Source organism: Copadichromis virginalis, linkage group LG3 (genome assembly GCF_057382275.1).
Source record: "Copadichromis virginalis isolate Kocher_CV1m ecotype Utaka linkage group LG3, C_Virginalis_male_GT1.1, whole genome shotgun sequence".
NCBI lineage: Eukaryota > Metazoa > Chordata > Actinopteri > Cichliformes > Cichlidae > Copadichromis > Copadichromis virginalis.
In genome coordinates this window covers 64,201,508-64,222,096 of record NC_140620.1, presented here as the reverse complement: position 1 = coordinate 64,222,096, position 20,589 = coordinate 64,201,508, and the positions used below count along the sequence as shown (strand labels likewise).

The following is a 20,589-nucleotide window of genomic DNA, read 5'->3' as shown; positions in this document are numbered from 1 at the left end:
TGGGACTGAATGTAAAGATTTCAGAAAGATTGAAAAGGAAGTCTTCACTTTTTATTCCAAATTGTACTCCTCAGAATATTCAGCAGCTGATTCTGATAGTTTCTTTGATAAGATTCATAATCTCATCCCATGTATTGACAAGCCGTTCAAAGATCTGTGTGATTCAGAGCTTAAAATTGAGGAACTGGATTTGGTGGTCATGAAAATGGCATTAAACAAGTCCCCAGGGACAGATGGACTCACTACTAATTTTTATCAATTCTTCTGGAAGGACCTAAGAACTTTATTGTTTGATGCATTAAAGGAATCGATAGAGAAAAAAGAAGTGATGCCGAGCATGAAACAAGGGCTGATAACCCTGATCCCTAAATCGGGTAAGGATAAAAGAATTTTAGATAATTTAAGACCCATCACCTTACTAAACACTGACTATAAGATCCTGTCTGGAGCTGTAGCTGAGAGGCTAAAGAAAGGCATCTCAAACATTATCAGTGAAACACAATCAGGTTTTTTGAAAGGAAGACTAATTCATAACAATATTAGGCTGGTTTTGGATCTCCTTGAATACAGTGAATTAATCCAAGAGAGAGGGTACATCCTGTTCTTGGATTTTTACAAAGCATTTGACTCAGTTGAACATACGTTCATATTAAAAACTCTGCAGTCTTTTGGTTTTGGAGAGGAATTTATCAATGTTATAGAGATGCTATATAATGACATTAACAGCTCTGTTTTGCTAGAACATGGTACATGTTCAAGGTTTGAGGTTAATAGAGGGATAAGGCAGGGATGTAGCAGCTCACCACTTCTGTTCATCATGGTTGCTGAGCTGTTGTCTATTTTCATCATCATCATCATCAACTTTATTTATAAAGCACTTTAAAACAACCACAGCTGACACAAAGTGCTGTACATTGGAACTGTAAAATAAAATTACATGAGATATAAATAAAAAACAAATAAAAGAAGAGTGAAATCATTAATTAAATAACTACTGCATTAAAAAAGAAACTAAGTCTCACTGAGGTTAAAAGCCAAGGAATAAAAGTGGGTTTTAAGACGTGATTTAAAAGTGGACAGTGAAGGGGCCTCTCTAACATGCATGGGCAAATTATTCCATAATTTTGGAGCCACAATAGAGAAGGCCCTGTCCCCTCTGAGCTTCCTCCTGGATCTCGGTACCTCCAGGAGCAGCTGGTCAGCTGACCTGAGAGACCGACAGGGTATGTGGGGATGAAGAAGCTCAGAGAGGTAAGGCGGGGCAAGACTGTGTAGACATTTAAAAACAAACATAAGAATTTTAAAATTAACTCTAAAAGACACAGGCAGCCAGTGCAGAGAGGCCAGCACGGGGGTTATATGCTCTCTTTTTCGAGTTCCTGTTAGGAGTCGTGCAGCCGCATTTTGAACCAGCTGCAGACGTGAGAGCAATGACTGACTGACCCCCACATAAAGTGAGTTACAGTAGTCCAGGCGGGAAGAAATAAAAGCATGGATCACTGTTTCAAGGTGCTGCCTCGAAAGAAAAGATTTTAGTCTTGCCAGTCGCCTTAAATGATAAAAACTGGACTTCACCACTGCTCTGATTTGGTTGTCCAATTTAAAATCACTGTCCAACTTAAAACCAAGGTCAGTAACAACAGATTTAAAATAGACTTCCAGGGATCCTAAAACAACAGAGGAGGACTCACAGGGACCACTGGGTCCAAACACCAACACTTCTGTTTTCTTTTTATTAAAATTTAAAAAGTTTCGAGCCAACCAAGCTTTAATGTCATCTAGACATGTCAAGAGAGGTTTTATGGAGATGGCATCCTTGCGTTTTAGTGTCAAATAAATTTGGCAGTCATCGGCATAACGGTGAAATGAGATCCCATGCCTTCTAAGGATAGAACCCAGAGGCAGTAGATACAGAGAAAAGAGCAGTGGCCCTAAAATTGAGCCCTGTGGGACACCACATGACAGAGGAGCAGAAGACGATTCGTAACCGAGAAGGCTGACAGAGAAAGTTCTATCTGACAAATAAGACCTAAACCAATTGAGTGCAGTGCCACCAATACCCACTACATCATGTAATCGAGAAATTAAAATATTGTGGTCTACTGTGTCAAAGGCAGCAGTTAGGTCAAGCAAGACAAGAACAACATGGTTACCAGAATCACATGCCAGAAGGATGTCATTAAAAACCCTTAGTAATGCAGATTCTGTGCTGTGAAGGGTTTTAAAACCTGACTGAAAAACCTCAAAGATTCCATTTTCATCTAGAAAATCTTTCAGTTGACTAAAAACAATTTTCTCTAAAACCTTGGAGACTAAAGGCAGCTTGGAAATAGGCCTATAGTTCGCTAAAACTGTGTGATCAAGGCCAGGTTTCTTAAGCAGTGGCTGTACTACTGCATGTTTGAAATTTGCAGGAACCACACCAGAAGACAGACTGCTGTTAATAATGTCAAGGACATACTGTTGTATACTAGGAAAAATTTCTTTAAAGAATTGTGGAGGGACAGGATCCCGTGGGGAACCTGTGGGCTTAATATGGCGAACCACATCCTCTAAAGAGGAGAGCGTCACAAGCTCAAACTGAGTGAAAACAGCAGCGCAAGGGACAGAGACAGAGGGGTCAGAGTCAGGAGCTGTGATAAGAGCCCTGATGGTGACAACCTTTTCAATAAAAAAGTTCAGAAAATCATTGCAAATCTCAGGAGAAACTTCCAAACAGACATTCAAAGGAGTATTAAGAACAGTGTCAATGGTCCTAAATAACACACGTGGGTTATGACAGTTGGAAGAAATAATATTTGCAAAATATTCCCTTTTTGCCTCTTTAACAGTGTTCTGGTAGCGATGCCAGCAGTCTTTGAGAATTTGAAATGATACATGCAGTTTATCCTTTTTCCACCTCCGTTCTGCTCGACGACATTCCCTCTTAACAGCACGACTGCTCTCATTAAACCAAGGCTCAGGTTTAGCCTTAAGCTGCCTGGTTTTTAAAGGAGCCACAGAGTCCATGATTTTTTGACAGCAAGAATTAAACCAGGAATGTAGGTCTTCTGTGTCAGAGGAATTATTTTGATTAAAAACAGTCACATTAAGGGGTTAACTGTGATGGGTGAACAGATAATAATCAGTCAGCTGGCAGATGATACCACCCTGTTTCTAAAAAATGAGGACCAGATTCCTTTAGCCTTGCAGGCGATCAACCATTTCTCCAAAGCTTCTGGCCTACAGCTGAATATTAATAAATGCAAAATTCTAGCTCTGCATGAGTGTCCCCTGCAAGCAATAAATAATATGCAGATCAAAAAAGAGGTGAAGTATCTGGGCATTGTAATTTGCAAGGATAAGACATCAACAGAAAATAAGAATATCTGTACCAATATAGAAAAGTGTAAGTCAATTTTAAACATGTGGCTGCAAAGGGACATAACTCTGTTTGGGAGAATCTTGCTAACCAACATGGACAGTCTGTCCAGACTCATCTATCCAGCCTTTTCTCTGCCCATACCTCCAAAACTAATTAAATCTATAAATACTCTTAATTTTAGGTTCATATGGAGGAACAAATGTCATTATATAAAGAAAAATGATGTGATTAAGAATTATGAAGAGGGTGGGGCTAATGCCACTGACTTTGATGTTATGAATGGTGTACTAAAATTGAAATGGTTAAGATCTTTCATTAGGAACAAAAATTCCTTTTGGAACATTATTCCCAATGTGATTTTTGGCAAAATGGGTGGAATAGACTTTTTGTTACGTTGTGACTTTGATTGCAGTTCGTTACCTGTTAAACTCTCAGCTTTCCATCAGCAGGTCCGTCTCTACTGGAAATTAATCTATAAACATAGCTTTACTCCTCACAACACCCCTATATGGAACAACAGGTATATCCGTTTGTGTAGGAAATCTGTGTACGTGGATGAATGGAGATCTAAAGGGATTTGGGCTGTAGCTCATTTTATGGATGATAATGGGGTCTTACTAAAACATGAGACGTTTTGTGAGAAATTTGATGTAAGATGTACTGCTAAGAGATATAAATCCCCAGTGAAAGCCATCCCAGTCCCTTTGAGATCAATGATAAAAGAAGATATTGTGCACTCTAAAATTTCTCCTGGACTGAGGCAGCTCTGCATAGCTGGAGTTGAATTTGGTGACAGCAGGTTTACAAACAAAGTGATCAGGAATATTTTGATAAATGAAATTTGCCCTAATCCGGTTAAAAGAAATTATATCCTTAAAGAATTTGAGACCATGGAGGTTAAGGCGATAAGACAAAAGTCTACAGGGAGAGCAGAATTATTAGGCAAATGAGTATTTTGTCCACATCATCCTCTTCATGCATGTTGTCTTACTCCAAGCTGTATAGGCTCGAAAGCCTACTACCAATTAAGCATATTAGGTGACGTGCATCTCTGTAATGAGAAGGGGTGTGGTCTAATGACATCAACACCCTATATCAGGTGTGCATAATTATTAGGCAACGTCCTTTCCTTTGGCAAAATGGGTCAAAAGAAGGACTTGACAGGCTCAGAAAAGTCAAAAATAGTGAGATATCTTGCAGAGGGATGCAGCAGTCTCAAAATTGCAAAGCTTCTGAAGCGTGATCATCGAACAATCAAGCGTTTCATTCAAAATAGTCAACAGGGTCGCAAGAAGCGTGTGGAAAAACCAAGGCGCAAAATAACTGCCCATGAACTGAGAAAAGTCAAGCGTGCAGCTGCCAGGATGCCAGCATAGGAAAATTGGGTTGAACAGTGAGACTGCATTTGTGGGGTTTAGAAACATCCAGAGCATCGCAACAGAAAGGTAAATAAAAAAAGTAAGAGAGAGAGAGAGATAAAGAAATAAATGAACTAATAATACATAAATGAATAGAAAAATAGAAAACACACATGTAGAAATTGTCACATGTGAAATTGTTTTTGGAGAGAATCAGAAGTGAGACAGTTTGAATCCACAGTTCAGCGCAAAGATGCAGGAATTAAATCTGATTATAAAAACACATCGAGGCAACGAAGACCAGCTTACACTCAATATTAATATGAACACACAACATACACGCAATGAAGACCAGCTTACACTCAATATTAATATGAACACACAACATACACGCAATGAAGACCAGCTTACACTCAATATTAATATGAACACACAACATACACGCAATGAAGACATGCTTACACTCATGAATGTGAATACATGACATAAATGCTGAATGGTGTAGATTTAACACACTTAAAGGCTGAAGCTGAGGAATAACTCAGGAAGTTGCAGGACAATAGAGCGACTTTTGTGACAAGGAAAAAGAGACTGGGAGGACCAACCAGTGATTAGAAGCTTAAAGCAGGTTTAAAATAGTGAATTAGAAGTGGTTTCCAGCTGATTGAGCAAAAGAAGTGACGACTGTAGAAATAAAAATAAAAGAATAATAATTGAATTATGCAGCAATGTTTTGAATATGCATTTCTGTTGTCAGGGCAACTTCTCGAGATGTGACTCAATATGCAAATTAGTTGAATGAGTGGGGACAGAAAAAAAAGAAAAACTCAAGTTTCCTGTCTGAGACATGAGTGAAGTTTGCATTGAGAGAAATATATCTGTGACTGTGTGAGAAGAACTGTTTGGTAAAATATATGATAGCAGCCGCAGGACAATTAAATAAAGTCTGTGACTAAGTGCAGTCGTGCAGATCTGGAGAAGAAGTTTATAATTTAGTGATGACACATTGTTATAAAGTGTTTAGAAAGGGCTTAATGGGAATATTACTGTTGGGCAAACTGTGCGGCTTTAACAAGATTTTCTGTGTATTTAGCAGGTGAAACTCTGTCAGCTGACTTCAGACTGTCAGGAAGCTGAAGAACCTGAGGCCAACCACTGAAACATGATGTGGGCAAAATGAACAGAGGGAGGGATTTTAAAGGTGAACATTTAGGACTTACTGCAAATGTTACTATGTCAAAGTTACTGTGACTCAAACAGAGGAAATTCTGATTTTCTTATTTCCACACCCAGCATGTTTTGGGTGTTATATGCTATTAAATACTTTTAAATAAATTAAAAAGTATTTAATAGCATATAACACCCAAAATATGCTTCGGTTCACATTTAACTCCAGAAAATCATCAATCAAAACATGGATATTACCTGACCACAGATTCGTGGTGACGTCACTGCTCTTTTAACTGTTCAGTGTCTTTGTTTGTTTGCTGGTTGTAGAAATGGTTTATATGAGCTTTGAGCTGAGAGTCAGAGGTTTCTGTGGACACTGCTCATGTCGGCACTTATATTTCTGACCTTTTCTTATAACCGATTAAACATGATCTCCTCCCTTTTGCCCCCATTTTTGGTGGTGTAGGTACAAATGATCAGGCATGACATTCTCATAATAAATAAGATACTGCAAATAATTATTTCTGCATTTGTGCGATTGAAGTGAATTGAAAATGTGTATGAAATGACACTGTTTTAAAGATTTGGCCTAAATAATTTTGGAGTGAATGAGTCTAAACATGATGACCTAACTAGTGATATCCTGACACACACACACACACACACACACACACACACACACACACACACACACACACACACACACACACACACACACACACACACACACACACACACACAGCATGTTATGCCAGTTTCAGCTGAAACTATGTTTCAAACCATGTTCCGGGTTTTTAGTTCACCATTTATGAGGCTTCAAGAAGAAAATAAAAGACAGATCTGAATGTTTGAAAATGTTTTGGAAAGATTCTGTAAAGATGAGATGAAAAATACTCAAAGGATAAATTTAATTGGTTTATTATTTAGATAAGTTGAAAAAAGTTAAACAAGCAAGTAAATGAAGAAACAAGGCAGAGGAGAGAAAAGCCCAACAATCCCCTCTGAGCAAGCAGTTGGCGACAGTGGGGAGGAAAAACTGCCTTTAAACGGGCAGGAACCTCCGGCAGAACCAGGCTCAGGAGGGGACAGTCAACGGCCGGGACTGGTTGAGGGGGTTAACAGAGGTGGAGCAAGACGAGGCTACATCAGGTGAGGAAGCAGTAGCGTCTCTCCTCCGGAACAAGTGGAACCATTTTCTCTTTTTTTTCATGCACTTTTCCACGAGCGCTTTTTTCTCCAGGATGAGATTTCTCAGCTCATCGATGGTTTCTGCGTTTTGTTCTTCAAGTTTCTCACATCTTTGTTCCACCTCTTCCAATGTTGCTTGTTGTTCTTCAAGCTTGTCTTTGAGTTGTTTGGATGTTGCCTCCTGTATCAGCTTGTCCTTGTGCATGTCTGCATTTCTCTGTTGGACCTCTTTGTGCTTGTCTTCTAACTGCTCGTTTCTTTTCTGGATTTCTTGGAGCGTGAGCTGCAGGTCTTCATGTATTTTGTCTTCTTGTTGTTTTTGCGCCTGCATTTGAGTGTTTTCACGCTTCAAGTTATTGAATTCCACCAAAATCCCCTTAACGAGCTCGGAGTTGTTTCTCGCTATCTGATCGATCCTTCTCTGCATCTGTGAGCAGCGTTTCTCCAGTTTGTCCTTTTCTTCTTCCACTTTAGTTGCTTTGTCCTCCAGCTGATTACAAAACTCTTGCAGTTTTAGATTTTTAGACTCAAAGTCCTGGACGATACGTTTTCCTTCTTTCAGTCTTTCCTGCTGTTGCTCTTTCTGTTGAAGAAGGTCTTTATTTTGGCGCAGTGTTTCATCCAGGCTTTCTTTCAGCATGCGGTATTTTTCCTGCATGCTCTTCAGTTCGTGCTGCATGTCTCGTTGCTTTTTGTCCTGCTCTTCCTTCTGTTGGAGGAATTCTTTCTTTTCTTCCACAGCTTCATGGAGCTGTCTTTGGAGGAGCCGATTTTTTCGGTCCATGTATTGGAGATCCCGTTGTATCTTATCAGTCATCGTTTTCTTGTCTTGGAGCTGGTTGGTCATTTCTTTTAGTTCTGCACTCTTTTGCCTGTTTTCTTTAATGAGGTGCACAATCTGCTCTCGGCTCTGAGCAAACTTGATTCCCCAGCCCTCATTAATAATTTTTATGTCCGGCTGGCGCTGTTGTCTTTCTTCCAGCTCTTTATTTTGGGCTTCCATTCGTCTACATTTGTCCTCCAGTTGAAGTTTCTCTTCTTCAATTTGTTGCATTTTTTTCTGGAGAAGGTAGTTTTCCTTCCTACTCTCCTCTAACGCCCTTTGGAAGGATGAGGAGCCATTTGGGGAAATTGGCCGGCCACGCCAGGAAGGAGAGGCGGCGTAATCTTTTTGAATTGGTTGTTTTTTTCTTGGAAACATGTTGGAGTTTCTATACGATGACTTTGAAGAGCTTGTGGTGAACGTTTTGTAGGCTGCAAACACAGATGCTGCTGAAACGAACTAAAACTTGCTGTTTCTCACCCCTACTTAAGGAAAAACATCAAAGGACTTAAGATTCTTAAGATCTATGACATCATCACTCCCTAAGCCAATGAGATTGTCACAAGACATTTTGGAATGGGGTATTTTTTTTTAAACTGTTTTCAAACTTAACTTAAAATTTCAGTGTTTCCTGGTTGTGGACTATTGGTTAGTCCAGCCGATTAAGAAATTAATTGTCACAAACATCACTAATATTATATAACAGACGACAGAAAACAAGAGTTTTTTTTCTACGCAATAGAGGTATAATAAAAGTTTTTTTAATTATCCTACTTTTTATAAAAGAGAACATTTATTAAAGATTATGTATTTAATTAAAAAACTCTGTTCATCTAAAGCAGGGGTCAGCAACCTTTAAGACCCAAAGAGCCAAAGAGCCATAATTGGCCTATCTGGGGTTGAAAGGCTCGATAAATGCATGGCGTTTCGCCGGGTACACCGGCTTCCGCGAGTGTGACGCTTATTTTGAGCGATGAAAAAATAAGAAAATATAATTTTATTTGTATATTGCAAAATCACAATAATCTTCCAATTTAGAACTACAAGTTAAAAAAAGAACTAACATAAATAAAATACACTTCAGCTAATTTATTTTCACAAACCACGCGGAGCCGCACTATAAGGACTAAAGAGCCGCAGGTTGCCGACCCCTGATCTAAAGGGTTTAACAAAAAGGGGGAGCTTCCTGCTGGGAATTGAAATGTCCCCACTGGGCGATCGTGGCTCAAGAGTTAGGAGTTCGCCTTGTAATCGAGCCCCGGCTTGGACAGTCTCGGTCGTTGTGTCCTTGGGCAAGACACTTCACCCGGCAAGACACTTCACCCGTTGCCTGCTGGTGGTGGTCAGAGGGCCTGGTGGCGCCCCAGGGTGGCTGTAGCTACATCACCAGTGCGTGAATGTGTGCGTGAATGGGTGGATGACTGAGCATGGGTGCTTAACTAGTTAAAAAAACAAACAAACATCTGTCTCTTATTTTTTATGTCACACAGGAAAGAAGCTTCAATGTCTGATGAGAAGACATTAATTTGTTGGTGTTTGTGGTGTTTGGTGCAGTTTTCTTGTTTTCTGGCTTGTTGTTTATTTACAGTGGAGATGAAGATCTCTAACAAGTTGATTTGTTCACATTTGCACATTTTTAAGAGGAATGTGTTTTTTTTGAGTTTGTACACTATATGCATGTAAGGCAACCGTTTCCTTTTTCTGTATTTTTGTGTGCTGCTCTTTTAACAAAAGGGGAACAAAAGACATTTAAATCGACCTCAGATGATTTGTTTAAATTTTTACAAGGTCTTACTGAGGTGATGCAAAGTGAAACATGCTTCTTTTTTGGTAATGTGCTGGAAAAGCTTGAAAATTGACCTTGAATGTGCTTAAAAAGTGCTTGAATTTGACCCTAAAAATGTGTATGAACCCTGCATATATTGCAGTATTTACATTTTATAGTAGGAATTTCATGGCAACAGCTAATCTTTATTTTGTTTACTGGGAAATGAAATGCTGCCAATTCACAAAGCTGTGCTTCAGCTGCACTTCCTGTTGTAGACTTGTGATGCACACAGGCTCTGTTCCAGCACTCAGCATGTTCTTCCTTATTTGCTCCACCAGGGGGAGCTCCTAAACTATGACATCTTGATAGGAGTGAACCAGGGAGAGGGGCTGAAGTTTGTGGACGACAGTGAGGACAACGACGGCATCTCAGCTGCGGCGTTCGACTACACCATCTCCAGCTTTGTTGACAACCTCTACGGCTACCCAGAGGGTGAGGACGCCACCTCTGTACACTGCCACTTTTTCAGTTATTCCATTTTACAGCCTCCTCTCACTTAACTGCATTTTGCAGCATCATCAGGTTTTGTCTCATTAGGAGCCGCGTTTGTTGATTTGTTCGTTTTTTTCTGTTTGCTGTATTCATTAAAATAAACAGATAATCGTCAAAATGACAAATGTGGACAATTATCAAAGCTTACATTACAATTCTGACAGCTTGAGTTCACATGAATTTTCAAAAGAATATCAAAACCTGTGAAAGTGCTTTAAGCGTTTAAAACATGCGAGTAAAGAATGGAATCAGTAACATGTGAGCCCAGTGAAGTGCATCAAACAAGACAAGCGTGCTAAAGAGAGCCACACATCCACATCACGGTGTGTCTGCGCCTTAACCTTTGAGGCTCTGTGGGCAGTAATTCTATCATCCCCCAGGTAGTCGGCTCCCAATCTCAGTGTCGGTGTTTCTGACAGATCGGCCTGCGAACCCCTCACAGCCGGACCACAGTCACAGTACAGACATGTTTGGATAATGCAGTCATGCTTCCTCTCTGCTGCCTGTCACTCCTTCTGTTATCAGAAAGACTTTTTTCCTCTCTAGATTTCTCACTCACTTCCTGTTTACGGACCACCAGTGGGTGGCACCAGCTGTGGCCACTGCCAAACTCCATGCTGAGTTTCAGTCCCCAGTTTACTTTTACACGTTCTACCACCACTGCCAAACCGAGACGCGGCCCGAGTGGGCCGACGCCGCGCACGGAGACGAGATACCTTACGTGTTCGGCGTACCGATGATCGGTGCCACGGACCTGCTCCCGTGCAACTTCTCCAAGAACGATGTGATGCTGAGCGCTGTGGTCATGACTAACTTCGCAAAGACTGGGTAGGCCTCATGTCACAGTAGTGTAAACTGTACACGTTACTGTATGTTCTCTGACAGCCTTCTAGTCATCTTGAATACTTGAATCTGGGTTGCTAGTTTAATTCCCGTGTGGCTTTGAAGAATTGAACATACTGGTTCACCAAAAGCATCCAGATCCCAGAGCAGCCGGTTGGTCTTAGATAGTTTAAAGGTTGCACAGAGAATGGGCCTCCTGTCTGTATTCAGTGTATTGATGCCACATGTTACTTATAATGGAGACTGAATATAACTTTGAACTGAAACGTTTAACCTTTATGCTCCACCAGGGACCCCAACCTGCCCGTCCCTCAGGACACCGAGTTCATTCATACCAAGCCCAACCGCTTCGAGGAGGTCATCTGGACCAAGTTCAACTGGAAGGACAAGCAGTACCTTCACATCGGTTTGAAACCTCGTGTCAGAGACAACTACAGAGCTAACAAAGTGGCCTTTTGGCTGGAATTAGTCCCTCATCTTCACAGCCTGCACGACGTGCTCTTTCCCACCACTACGCGCTCCCCCGCAGGCCGTGACCCCGGCACCATGAGGCCCAGAAACAACGTTCCTCGAACCACTCGTCATCCTTACCCTACCTTCCCATCAGATCCTGAGCCCGAGGGCTCAGAGCGCCCGCCCCAGGACCTCTTTCCCAGACACACCCGCGACTACTCCACCGAACTGAGTGTGACAGTTGCAGTTGGAGCGTCGCTCTTCTTCCTCAACATCCTGGCCTTCGCCGCCCTTTACTACAAGCGTGACAAGCGGCACGAGATGCGCCGGCACCGGCTGTCCCCTCAGCGGGGCGGCCCCGCCAACGACCTGGCTCACAGCCAGGAGGAGGAGATCATGTCCCTGCAGATGAAGGACTGGGAGCACGACGCTCACCACGACATGGAGCCCCTGCGACCCCACTACACCCTGGCGCTGCGCCGCGCCCCCGACAACGTGCCGCTGATGAAGCCAAACACCATCACCGTGATCCCCAGCACCATCACCAGCATGCAGCCTCTTCACGCCTTCAACACATTCCCCTCCACCGGCCACAACAACACCCTGCCCCACCCCCACTCCACCACCAGGGTATAGTAGGGACAGGCCCGACACAGCGCCACCTAGGGACCAGGAACACTGGCTCTGCTTCCGCTCTGGAAGGGAGGCCTCTAGACGTGGGCCTTCGTTCTGTCCTCTTATTCTCTTCTTTCTCCAAAAGCATCTACACCTGCTGCGTCATGTGCTGTGAAACTTGGCAGCTCCCTCCACTGGTGGCATGTGGAGGTGCAACTGACGTGTCCAGCAGCAGATGAGCAGTTTGGGGTGGGTGACTCAGATCTTTCAAAGATACTGTTTTCAAAGACGGTCTGCTGTTTCCAGGCTCAAGACCTCCAACATTTGTCAAAGGGACGAATGCTCTCTCGCTCCTCGCTGTTTTCTCTTTTTTACGTTGGCGTCATCTCTTTTTCCATCTCCTGTGTGTTATGTGCACATTATGCTTCTCTTTTCTACATCCGTGTTTTATTACTGCTCTCTTCCTCTCATTTGACACGCCTCCCTCCTGCTCTTCTCTAAAAATTCCCGATCTGCTGAGCAGTCTGGAGGCGGGAGGCGTACACTAAACATATAACTATGAAAACACTGATATCTTTCATTCGACCAGCATTTTTAGGTGCCAAGTAAGTACTGCTGTGTTTCATTTCTCATCGAGGGAGAAGAAAAACCAAAGAAAAATAGAGTTTCGCTATTTACCGTCAACTAACAGAGTTCTGTCATGTTCTCATGACAAAGTGCCAAACTGGCCTCAGTCGTGATTTTCTTTCTTCCATCTTCTCTCTTTTTGTTGTTTTGTTTGAAGCATTTGTTAAATTGTTGTTTTTTATTGTGTGGAAAGAATTTTTCTGAAAATATAGATATAGAGAAATGATATTATATATAGTTCTATATAAAATGTGTACAAAGGAGAAAGTATATAAAAGGGTTTTCTCAGTGGGGGATCTATTCATGAATTATTTTTAAAGACGCGGGGAAAAGGACACTGTACCTGTCGATGCACGTTTCCCAAAATCTAAACGAGTCATATCGCTCCATGTTTGCTACTTTTGGTTTTTGGTTTTCTCCCGCAGAGTAAGAGCATCGCAGGAGCATCGCAGGAGCATCGCAGGAGCATCGCAGGAGCATTGCAGGAGCTCCTGAAGTCAAACGACGCCTCCCAGCACTCATTTATTAAAACGGAGTCGATGCCAAAAGTCTTAAACGTTAGAATCAAAGCAACAGCTGTGAACTCAGTCATGGTGTCATGTGCAGCCTCCGTCTTACTGTCACTACTTTTTCATTTTAGGGTACGTGAGGTAAAGCGTCCGTCGATGTAGCTTGATTGTACAAAATAATTTTTCTACGTTATTAACAAAACACATCAGAGACTGATGCTGCTCCTGTCTGACCCCCTTATGTCTGCCACATGTGTATTCTGACTTCATATCATCACTGCTCCCTCCCTCCTCCTCTCTCCATCCTACACCGCCTTTGTTATTTAACACCGACCCCCCCAAACTGATAATCAGACAAATTCCCAAACAGCTGACTTCACTGTGTCGACACCGTTCCTGACTATTTCTGACCTCAGCTCAGCTCTGCTATTATCCTCACATTAAGGGTTCGTTCACCTGCCTGCAGATGATCTGTGAGCTCGTCGGTTGTAAATTAAACTCTAAGCACACTGAGGGTAACCGGGAGGCGTTCAGGGCCTGCAGTGCAGAGCTGCAACATGAAAAAAAGGGATGGGGGCTCAGATCTCCTGAACAGGGTGGAAACAACACGGTGGGTTTGTGCTGTTTGTGATTCCTGCTCCGTCACTCTGGTGGAGACGACTGCAGCTCAGCAGCGCTCCCTGCTGACCCTCTGATGAAGATGTCAACAGTATGTAAACTGAGCTGATGTGCTGCTGTTTGAGCCCACGTGGTAGCGTACGTCCAGTATGGGAGAACTTAGTCACCGGTGCTGTCTTTGCTTGTGTTCTAGCTTTAGCCTGTTTGATTGTTTGTTTTCTATTTTATTACTGCCTAAAAGGGGAGGTGGGGGAAACACATGCCTGACTTCTCCTGTCAGAGGTTTTGTAAGCTCAGTGGAAGGGAAAGAAAACAAAGAGTACGTTGCCTGTGCGTGTGTGTGTGTGTGTGTGTGTGTGTGTGTGTGTGTGTGTGTGTGTGTGTGTGTGTGTGTGTGTGGTGGGGGGGGGTCAGAGTGTGACCCCATAAAGACTTCCCTAAACCTGCTGGTCTGGAAGTCCAGCAGTTCATCTAAACAAAAGGCACTTAGCCTAAATCAGATATAGATACATTTATCCTAAATGAACAGAGGGAGTGACTTTAAGTCTGATTTCAGACTATGTCAGTATTAGTTAAGCCAAGAGTCGGCAAAAGCTTTATGACCCGGAAAGTTCTAATTCCCACAACATATTGTTGGATTAGTAAGCAAAACTTTTCTGTGATGAAGATTTTTGGGGTTGTTGTTTTAGTGATGGGTTCATTCTGTCAGTTAGCTTTGGCTTGTTTTCTTATTTCAATAGAGGGAGTTTTACTAAACATGGACATGTCGAGGAGCGGCTCATTATTTCTGTAACAGTGCACTTAGAGAAAACTGTCAGGTGTCGCCCCCTTTGGTGATGATGTTTTGTGCTCTGATGAGCTAATAATCAGCTCTCTTTTCCTCCTTCTTTGTTCTAAGCAGGCCTACAAGATTGAATTAACAGCGCTGTAAAACATTGTTGTGAGAGCAAATATAAGGTGAGCTTTTCCAGATTACAATGGGCTGAGGAAAAGGTCACCTGTGGGAACCTGCCAGTTCCTGTCTAAAAGGATTGCAGCGAGTCAATCCAGTCCAAGATCATAAAGAACTCTTTTTCTAAAAACAAAAGAAAGAACAAATAAATGAGCTCATATTGATGAGGGTGGAGACTCTGATGCTTTGCGCGTGAGGCTCCACTTGTCTGCTGTGCAGCCGTGACAAAGACTGGACCAGCGTTAGGATGAGTAGATGTTGACAAACAATTCACGACCCCGGTAAGAAAAAGGTGGATGCTTTGCTTTGCTTTTGGCAGGAGCACAAGAGAGAGAGGGAGACCGAAAGGTTCACATGAGAGTGGAGCTGCAGACTCCACCCTTGGGCGGCTAATTTTGGGTTGCTGATGTTTGCTTTAAGAAAATGTTGTTTTATTGACTGGGTTTAGATGATGGTGTCACATTATATTGTTGGGAAAATGCCAAATGCTGAAGGGGAGAAAATGTTTGATATTACTGATGTTACCATTAACCAAAGCAGGCCACTGTAGAAGTCAACGACATTTTATAGAAGGAAAACAGAACCAAAGCCAAATGTAGGAGTTATATAGGGGATTGGTGGACTTGTCACATTCCAAATCCAGTTATGGAACAACAAACACTGGTCCAAGGGAAAGGGCAGGTGATACGAGGTGGTGCTGGAGGGAAACGAGCAAAGTAAAGACAGCAAACCTATTTTGGTTCGATTTGATAAAGTCAGATTAAAAGAAGTACCATGACACTCAGAGGATCAACGTGAAACTAAAACATACGCACATTTTGTATGAAGCACATGACTGATAACTGTTGTGTTTTAAGTTTAGTTTCTTATAGCACAGAGTGGATCACAGTGAGGGAAGGACAGGGGGGGAACTGAGTTTAAATGTGAAGTTGATGCTAATATACAGGTTTTGTTTCTAGGTCGTTCTGGGGATGCAGGCTCTGGGTGGAGCCAGGAGCTGAAAAGATCGAACATGATAATTAAACTGATTTTATTATTTAAACACAGGTTTGCAGGCCCGGAGCAAATATACTCGAGAGGAGAATCGCTGAGGTTTTCTGAGAAATGATCTGATGAACCTTTTTCTTTTAATTTTCTAGTTGTGGTTTTGTTTGACACATGAAGATGTGTCAAAAGGGGGAGTTTTAGGTCTAATTTGAAACAATGGATTATATGATCGATGATGCAATTCTACACTGCAATCATCGAGTCCATCCTCACCTCCTCCATCACCGTGTGGTACGCTGGAGCCACTATCAGGGACAAACAGAGACTGCAGCATGTTGTGCGCTCTGCTGAGAAGGTGATTGGCTGCAGACTCCCATCTCTGCAGGACCTGTACGCCTCCAGGACACTGGGGCGTGCAGCTCAGTCACAGCTGACCCTTCTCACCCTGGACACAGTCTGTTTGACCTGCTCCCCTCAGGCAGGAGGCTCCGGTCCATTCGCACCAGAACCTCTCGCCATAAGAACAGTTTCTTCCCCTCTGCTGTTGGACACATGAACAATAACCGTATGACTGTTCCCACCACTACCACGTGACCCTACGCTGTGTTCACTGCATCATTCCATGTTTGGCCCTGATCACCACCTGCACTCATGTATATATCTATCTACTTAGCACTTTTAATCCTTATTTTTATTTTTATTTAAGTGTTATATGACAGTATGTTTGCACTGAAGCACCGCAGCAATTTCCTAATGTTGTAAACCTGCTCAACATTTGGCAATAAAACCGTTTTTGATTCTGATTACTGTCAGCATTTTAATCGCTAGTTTAAAGGCTGCAGCTGTTGCTCTAACATAAATGTAACAGGCCTCAGTGCTGGTTCTAATAGTCTGAGCTGCTTCCAGCTTTATTTGTGAAGAGCACAGCAGCTTACAAAACACGTAGCTAGCTCGTACAGCTGCGACGTTAAACTTTCATGAGCTAAGATGACCTTAAAATAACGGGGCTACGTGTGGTGATGCTAGCGTTAGCCACGTTAGCGCGTTAACTTCACAGGTGGTCAGACTGAGTAAACAGGCACTAAGTCAGAGGTTGGGCTCTCCGTTTCGCTGCAGGATCCCTTCATTCATGCAATTTATGCAGTTTATTAAAGTGCAATTGGAAAAAGGATTTTGAAATGCAGTTTTTAAAAGCATTTCAAAAATCAGTTTATTAAATGGGAATTCAAAAATGAATTTACAAATGCAGAATTTATTCTATAATTCATTACTTAAGCACAGAATTCTTTATTTCGATGCGCGTGGCTCTTGTGGTCCTCCATACAGGAGTGAGAACGTGTTGGCATTTGGGTCCTCCTTCCCCTCATCATAGTCTGCCACGCAGGCCGTGACAGAAAAGCCCACTAAAAGAACGCCCACCAGACCAAAGCAATGGTTTTGACTTGATCAGCATTAACCCCGCCCCCTGACTTTGATGGGTGAAGCTGACAAATAAAATGTATTTATGAACAGCGATGCAGGGCCAGGAGTAGCAACGTGAATTAAATAAATACATCATTAAATAATTCATTAAATGTGTCAGTAAAATAATTAAAATAGAAAACAAACCAATAATTGATTAAATATGTAATTAACTAATTTGAATTGTATATAAACAAATATTGAAACATTTTAAATGAAATTAATGGATAATTCATTATTAATATATATCTTTAATTGATTATGTAGATTTTTTAAATTAATTACTGAAATAGTTCATTCATTAGTGATGCATTTATTTAATGCAACCATAAAATTATTGCTAGTTTAAGTAAAATCAATTTAAGACATCAATATTAAAGGTTAACTTATGATAATGAATACATGCAACTATAACTGATGACATAAAAATGAGGATTTCTTAAGCTGAAGCCAAAGTGCTGACTCATTTGTCATGTTACTCTCAAATGTTTTCCCTAATAACAAGAACATAATTACACTTTAGCCACAAGAGGGCAGCAGCAATAATATAAGTCACATGTATATAAAGGTACAGTGATTATATTACAGTGATTTTGACAAAAACAAAACAGTTGATGGCAGTGTGTTTTTCCATGACAGAATAATTACGCACACCCCACTTTGCAGTTATTTATTTGTAAAAAATGTTTGGAATCATGTATGATTTCCGTTCCACTTTGTGTTGGTCTTTCACGTGGAATTCCAATAAAACTGATTCATGTTTGTGCTGTAATGTGACAAAATGTGGGAAAGTTCAAGGGGGCCAACACTCGGACCGGCGGCCGCCTCGGGTCTCTGCTCCTCCTGCCTCCCCTTTCCCTCATCCACCTGCTGCCTCTGTGGAAGCTCCGCCATAGCCACCACCAAACAACTGACTTATTTCTACACATCGACCAGCATCCGGCCAATCCACCACCTTCCATCGTTTATACCGTTACAAAAAAAAAAAAAAAAATCATAAAAAAACATCATTGGCCCAGAAAAACGAAAAATCATCATCGGTATGCCCGATGGCCAGTCCAGCTATGGTCGTGCCATCAGTTAACCCTTCGCTTGCCAGCTGTGACACGCGTGCCCAGGGTTGCCGACCCCTGCTCTAAAGCATCTGATTTGGATTCCTGAGATCAAATATATTTTCCTTTGGCTTTGTTTTCTTCCCATTTGTGGCTTTAATGTAGTGTTACATCCTGTTTGTTTGCTTCCATCTGTATACATGTCCAGATTCACTGTTATGTTTCTATTCTTACATTGCTGTGTGATCACTGTTCCCTCTGCTGACTGATGTGACCTTTTGTATCTCACACTGATACTTGTCATATTTGTATCTGCGCCTAAAAGATAGAAAGTTTTCCATGCTAAAACACAGCTCCACCTCCTGCAGTTCTCCCTCTGAACCACTAGATGTCTCTGTTATCTAAATGAAGACGTGCAGCACAGCAACCACAGCAGCGCTCAGATCACACGTGTCCTGTTATTATGTATAAAAGCATGAAACAGGTGAGACAGGTGGGATCAATATTAATGTTGTGGAAATATATGAAAAAGCAACAGAAGAGTGAAAACATTTCGTGTTTCTAGAAAGATCTTTCAGCTCATAGCTGCTCACAGACTGTATTTCCAAGTGACAAACTGCAACTCTACAGTACATCTACAGTATATATCAAATATATTCTGTATTCAAATCTATTGAGTGATGTTTGAAAGTCTTTCCAGGTGAGTTTGATCCAGGAGGGTCTGAAGCCAGAGTCAGACAGAGACTGTGCAGAGACTGTAGAAGGACAGAGCAGCAGCAGAGCAGTCCAGATACACTGATGATCCTCTGTCAGATCCAGAGGGACACACAGGGATGATGCTGGACTCTACATTGTGTCTGACAGTGGAGCTGTTCTCAGAGCAGTTCACTCTGCAGCACTGACAGTCATCTGCACTTCTTCTCATTCCTCTGTCAGTCACTGCTGGATGAAGCTCTCCTCTCCACCTCCCAGTAACATGGCCCAGTCAGAGCGTCTCTACACACAAGCTGCTGCTGCTTCAACCTCTCTGGATCATCAGGACACAGCTCCTCCTCTCTCAGCACACTCGCCATCCTGTTTACCATCATCAGCTCCACCTGCAGAGAGAAGAAGGAAGAGCAGAGGAGATAAACGAGTGTTTCCAGAGACTCTTCATCAGCTGTCAGTCAGTGATGCAGCACATCCAGTATAAAGAGCAGCAGGGACTTCAGTGCTGGGACTGTACTAGGACTCATTGTTGCTTCACTTTTTCTAATCTTTGGATTTTTATTGAAGTTGATGAAAATGTTTTTCCCTCCTAGTTTGAGTTTGGACTTTCATTCATTAGAAGAACCTTGGTGTGTCCACTCTGAGCTCTGTAGGAACCCCAACAACAAGCCCAACAATCCAGATGGACGGTTCCAGCTGTTAACTGGAGGAATTCCATCCAAACATCTGCTCTCACTAAATTCTTCCTCACCTACAGACTGTGTTCTTCACTGCTTTAAACTTGGACATGAATGCAGTCATTGGTCTGCGTGCTGCTTTGTTCAGAGAGCTGATTGGCTGTTGACAGTGTTTGATCAGAGCGTGTCAGCTGTTACCATGGTGACCATAAAGGTCAGAAACAGGAAGTGTTTGTGTCCAATCCTGAAGCCTGTCACCATTCTCCTCTCACAGCTTCACTGAGAAGCTGCAGCTTTACAGGAAACACTGGATCTTTGTTTCATACTGACTGTGTTTAGTACAGTACTGCTGACAGCACCACCCACTCACTCCATCACTCTACTTACTCCAGAGTCTCCAGTCTGTAGTCTGGACTCTGCTGAAGATCAGACAGCTGCTTCACATCTGGATACTTCAGGTTGTTTCTCCACAGCTCCAGCTCTCTCAGATGGGAGGGGTTGGACTTCAGTGCTGCTGCCAGATAATCACAGCTGATCTCTGACAAACCACAGTCACTCAATCTGTATAAAGAATGAAAGATGTAAGTTTATTAGACAAAGTGTGAGCTTGAAATCATTCAGTGTTTCATCATCTGTTCAGAGCTGAAGAAGGTTCAGAATGTAGAAGTTTAGAAAATGGAAACTCCAAACAGCTGAAGCCAACAGGAAGCAGCTTCAAACAGGAAACTGTGCAGAGTTTCAGACTATATGTCCTGATGCAGCCAGTTGGATTTTGGAGATTTGAATCTCTGTTCTGTGACTAAGTCCTTGAATCATTTCTTCCAGTTGGTCCAACAAGACAGACTAAGTGTTGGACATGTGTTG

The 20,589-nt window shown here is 42.1% G+C and overlaps 2 protein-coding genes and 1 pseudogene across 2 annotated transcripts in view; 1 reads left to right on the top strand and 2 right to left on the bottom strand.

Annotated features, from left to right (window-relative positions):
- Positions 1-20,589, bottom strand: part of LOC146716593 (uncharacterized) — a 304,253-nt gene that overhangs the window by 101,248 nt on the left and 182,416 nt on the right. The gene's annotated exons all lie outside the window — the stretch shown is intronic.
- Positions 7,137-8,373, bottom strand: LOC146716605 (uncharacterized; annotated as a pseudogene).
- LOC146716604 (neuroligin-2-like) lies at positions 8,823-12,269 on the top strand. Its single transcript, XM_085452770.1, has 4 exons — positions 8,823-8,837; positions 10,010-10,180; positions 10,804-11,051; positions 11,357-12,269. The coding sequence occupies exons 1-4, from the start codon at positions 8,823-8,825 to the stop codon at positions 12,153-12,155; spliced, it is 1,233 nt and encodes a 410-aa protein (XP_085308896.1). The 3' UTR covers positions 12,156-12,269.